The 5269-nt window shown below is 46.1% G+C and overlaps 1 protein-coding gene across 1 annotated transcript in view; it reads left to right on the forward strand.

Moving 5' to 3' along the window:
- DHTKD1 (dehydrogenase E1 and transketolase domain containing 1) overlaps positions 1 to 5269 on the forward strand; it is a 61567-nt gene that overhangs the window by 50068 nt on the left and 6230 nt on the right. The window contains exons 14-16 of the mRNA XM_011934215.1: positions 508 to 590; positions 1555 to 1724; positions 5050 to 5135. Coding sequence (XP_011789605.1) covers positions 508 to 590; positions 1555 to 1724; positions 5050 to 5135 — 339 coding nt within the window. The remainder of the gene's footprint in view (positions 1 to 507; positions 591 to 1554; positions 1725 to 5049; positions 5136 to 5269) is intronic.

A 5269-nucleotide genomic window follows, 5' to 3' on the forward strand; every position in this document is an offset into this window, starting at 1 on the left:
GCTAATTTTTGTATTTTTGTAGAGATGGGATTTCACCATGTTGGCCAGGCTGGTCTCGAACTCCTGACCTCAGGTGATCTGCCCACCTTGGCTTCCCAAAGTGCTGGGATTACTGGCATGAGCCACCGCATCTGGCCTGTTTTTGTTATTGTTTTTTTTTTAAATAGAGGCAGGGCACCAGTGGGGATGGTGGAGTAGGGGGTGTGAAGGGAGTCTCACTATGTTGCCCAGGCTGGTCTTGAACTGCTGGCCTCAAGTGTTCCTCCTGCCTTGGCCTCCCCAAGTGTTAAGATTCCAAAAGGCTATCTTATGGAACCTCAGAAACAGTTTTACTCTGAAGTATAGAGAACTGATATTTTTTGGTAAGGTGTTGTATCTATTAGTACATGTGTTTCCTTGCAGTGCTAGGCTGGAACTTTGGTACTCATGTTTGGTAGCAACCCTTGTAAGTGGCAGCATCACCTCTTTCTGTTGCTTGCTGGATGTGTGACCTCTTCTCCCTTGTAGGCAGCCGTGTCAACTCTTCAAGAAATGGCACCAGGTACAACATTTAACCCGGTCATTGGTGATTCATCTGTGGATCCAGAAAAGTAAGATCTGTATCTCTGTTTTCATACTCTGCTGCAGAATTTCAATTAATGGGAAAAGTAGTTCACATGAAGAGATGACAGGTGACGCAGATCTCCCCTCTCCTATTTTTATTTATTTATTTATGAGACTGAGTCTGGCTGTATTGCCCAGGCTGGAGTGCAGTGGCATGATCTCAGCTCTCTGCAACCTCTGCCTCCCGGATTCAAGTGATTCTCCTGCCTCAGCTTCCCAAGTAGGTGGGATTACAGGCACCCACCACCACACCCTGCTAATTTTTGTATTTTTAGTAGAGATGGGGTTTTACCATGTTGGCCAGGCCGGTCTCGAACTCCTGACCTCAGGTTATCCACCCACCTCAGCCTCCCAAAGTGCTGGGATTACAGGCGTGAGCCACCATGCCTGGCCTCCTGTATCCTAATATAACTCCTTTAAATCAGTGGAGTAGGAGTTAAGTGTGGGTTGGAAAGTGGACTTTGGAGGCACGTGTTGCTGAAGAAGGATCTCTAGGAATAGCGTATGACTATACCCAGCTGCAGAGACCCCCACCACCTTGTTCATGAGGCCTTTAAATCTGCACTGTCTCCCCTTCTGACGTCATTTTTTTTTTTTTTTTTTGAGACGGAGTCTTGCTCTGTCGCCCAGGCTGGAGTGCAGTGGCGCAATCTCAGCTCGCTGCAAGCTCCGCCTCCTGGGTTCACACCATTCTCCTGCCTCAGCCTCCCAGGTAGCTGGGACTACAGGTGTCCACCACCATGCCCGGCTAATTTTTTTGTATTCTTAGTAGAGAAAGGGTTTCACCGTGTTAGCCAGGATGGTCTCGATCTCCTGACCTCATGATCTGCCCACCTCAGCCTCCCAAAGTGCTGAGATTACAGGTGTGAGCCAATGCGCCTGGCCTCTTCTGACATAATTCTTACTTTAAAAAAATTTCTTAGGAATTGCTGTTCCTTTTCTGTCCAACAGGGTTAAGACCCTCGTGTTCTGCTCTGGCAAACATTACTACTCCCTGCTGAAGCAAAGGGAATCTCTCGGGCCCAAGAGGCATGACTTTGCCATCATCCGCGTAGAGGAACTCTGCCCCTTCCCATTGGATTCTTTACAGCAAGAGATGAGCAAATACAAACATGTTAAAGGTAAGGGATTGTTTTCATTTGGGGTTTTGATGTTCAGATACCCAAAACCCATTTCAACTCTTTCAAATGAAAAGAGGTAGTGGGGTTATTAGGAAATTGAATCTCAGCCGGGTGCAGTGGCTCACACCTGTAATCCCATCACTTTGGCAGGCCAAGGCAGGCAGATCACTTGAGGTCAGGAGTTTGGGACCAGCCTGCCCAACATGGCAAAACCCTATTTTTACTAAAAATATAAAAATTAGCTGGGCATGGTGGTGCCTGTAGTCCCAGCTACTTGGGTGGGAGAATCGCTTGAGCCTGGGAGACTGAGGCTTCAGCGACCCCGGATTGTGCCACTGCACTCCAGCCTGGCCTACAGAGTAAGACCCTGTCTCCAAAAAACAAACAAAACAAAGGCCTGGCACAGTGGCTCATGCCTGTAATCCCAGCACTTTGGGAGGCCAAGGTGGGCAAATCACTTGAGGTCAGGAGTTCAAGACCAGTCTGGCCAACATGGAAAAGCCCCATCTCTACTAAAAATACATAAAATAGCCGGGCATGGTGGCAGGCGCCTGTAATCCTAGCTACTCCAGAGGCTGAGGCAGGAAAGTCGCTTGAACTCAGGAGGGGGAGCATGCAGTGAGCCAAGACTGTGCCACTGCACTCCAGCCTGGGTAACAGAGTGAGATTCCATTTTAAAAAAACAAACAAACCCAAAGAAAACAATTCAATTTTTCAAAATGTGCAAAACTTTGAGTAGGCACTTCTCCAAAGAACTGGATGGCAAATAAGCACTTCAAAAGATGCTCATTATTATTCATGTTAAAATAAATGAAAATTAATCCAAAATGACGTATGGCCACACACCTATTAGAATGGTTAAAACTAAAACAGAACAACAGACTCATGCTATGAAGTGTTGATGAGGAGCAGAGCCACTGGAACCCTCACTTGCTGCTGGTGGATGCAAGCTGGTGCAGCCACCTTGGAAAAAAGTATGTTTCTTACAAAGTTAAACACCAAGTTACCATATGCCCCAGCAGTCTTACTCATAGGTATTCACGCAAGAGAAGTAAAAACACATTCACAGCCTAGGCATGGTGGCTCGTGTTTGTAGTCTCAGCACTTTGGAAGGTGGAGGCAGAAGGATCACTTAAGGCCAGGAGTTGGAGACCAGCTGAGCAATATGGCAAGACCCTGTCTCTACAAAAAATAAAATAAACTAGCTAGGCGTTGTAGCACATGCCTGTAGTTTTAGCCTACTCGAGAGGTTGAGATGGGAAGATTGCTTGAGCCCAGCAGTTCAAGTCTGCAGTAAGCCGTGATCGTACCACTGCACTCCAGCCTGGGTGACAGAGTGAGACCCACTCTCTCAAAAAATTGTTTTTAATTACAAAAGAAAAAATAGCCCAGGCACAGTGGCTCATGCCTGTGCCATCACTTTGGGAGGCCGAGGCAGTTGGATCACTTGAGCTCAGGAGTTCAGGACCAGCCTGGGCAACATGGCAAATCTTCTTTTCTAAAAACCAAATAGAAAAATTAGCCAGGTGTGCTGGCATGTGCCTGTAGTCCTAGCTACCTAGGACGCTGACGTGGGAGGATCACTTGAGCCTGGGAAGTTGAGGCTGCAGTGAGCTGTGATTACGCCACTGCACTCCAGACTGGGTGATAAAATGAGACCCTGCCTCAAAAAATAATAATAAACAGGTTTACAGAAACATCTGTGGGCAAGTGTTTATAGCAGCTTTATTCCTAATTGCCCCGAACTGGAAACAACCAAAATGTCCTTCAACCAGTGAATGAATAAACAATTAGTGGCACATCCATATAACGTGCTACTCAGCAATGGAAAGGAGTGAAACTTTGCCGTGCCTAACAACATGGATCAATCACAAATGCTTATAACCGTTCCAGAAGCCCCAAGGCTGCCTGATTTCATTGCTATGACATTATGGAAAAGAAACAACCGTAGCGATAGAGAAAAGATTGGTGATTTTCAGCGGTGGGGGTGGGAGCTGGAGTCGACTACAAAAGGTCAGGATGAGGAAATTCTGGGGGTTGACAGAACTGTTCTGTATCATGATTGAGATGGTGGATACATGACTGTATTTGCCAGGAAAAAAAGAGACAAGCAACACTATGCCATATTGGAAAAGCATATATTTAATTGAATTTGAATATATAGAGAAAAATCTCTTTAAACATGTCTCTAGATAATCCCCTTCCTGTTTTGGTTTACGGATGCTCTGCAACTTACGAGGGGGCTATATCCCAATAAATGCATCGTAAGTTGAAAATACTGTTAAATTGAAAATGCAGGCCAGGCGCAGTGGCTCACTCCTGTAATCCCAGCACTTTGGGAGGCCGAGGTGGGTGGATCACCTGAGGTTGGGAGTTTGAGACCAGGGTCACCAACATGGCGAAACCCCGTCTCTACTAAAAATACAAAAATTAGCTGAGTGTGGTGGCGCATACCTGTAGTCCCAGCTGCTTGGGAGGCTGAGGCAGGAGAATCGCTTGAACCTGGGAGACAGAGGTTGCAGTGAGCTGAGATTGCGCCACTGCACTCCAGCCTGGATGCCAGACTCCGTGTCAAAAAAAAAAAAGACCATGAAAATGTGGTGCACACACGCCAGGGAATACTATGCATCCTTAAAAAGGAGTGAGATCATGTCTTTTGCAGGCACAGGGATGGGGCTGGAGGCCATTATCCTCAGCAAACTAACGCAGGATCAAAAACCAAACACCGCGTGTTCTCCCTCGTAAGCGGGAGCTGAATGATGAAAACACGTGGACACAAGGGAAGGGAACAACACACAGTGGGGCCTGTCCAAGGGTTGCGGGGGAGGAAGGAGAGCATCAGGAAGAATAGCTAATGGATGCTGGGTTAATACCTAGGTGATGGGATGATCTGTGCAGCAAGCCACCATGACACACATGTATCTATGTAACAAACCTGCACATCCTGCACATGTACCCCAGAACTTAAAATTAAAAAAAAAAAATCCATTGAATACACCTAACCTACAAAACGCAGCTTAGCCTAGCCTGCCTCAAACACACTCAGAGCACTCACATTAGCTTACAGTTGGGCACAATCACTTAACACAAAATCGATTACATTTTATAATGAAGTGTTGAGTATCTCAAATAATTTATTGAATACTGTACCAAAAGTGAAAAACACAGTTGTTGTACGGGTGCTTGAAGTACAGTTTCTCGTGAATGTGAATCCCTTTCACACCATTGTAAAGTTGAAAACAGCATTGTAGGTGGAATCATAGTAAATTGGGGACCGTCCGCGTGCGTCTATTTGAGGTGCTGAAATGAATTTCTTCTCTCATAGATCATATTTGGAGTCAGGAGGAACCTCAGAACATGGGTCCCTGGTCGTTTGTTTCTCCAAGGTTTGAAAAGCAGCTGGCCTGCAAGGTAATCACATGTTTTCTCTGGTAGTGTCTTGTGTGCTTGTTGTTTGTCTATCTGTCTTTCTTTTTCCTTCCTTCCTTCCTTCCTTCCTTCCTTCCTTCCTTCCTTCCTTCCTTCCTTCCTTCCTTCCTTCCTTC

This window comes from Colobus angolensis, unplaced genomic scaffold, assembly GCF_000951035.1.
Source record: "Colobus angolensis palliatus isolate OR3802 unplaced genomic scaffold, Cang.pa_1.0 Scaffold133, whole genome shotgun sequence".
NCBI lineage: Eukaryota > Metazoa > Chordata > Mammalia > Primates > Cercopithecidae > Colobus > Colobus angolensis.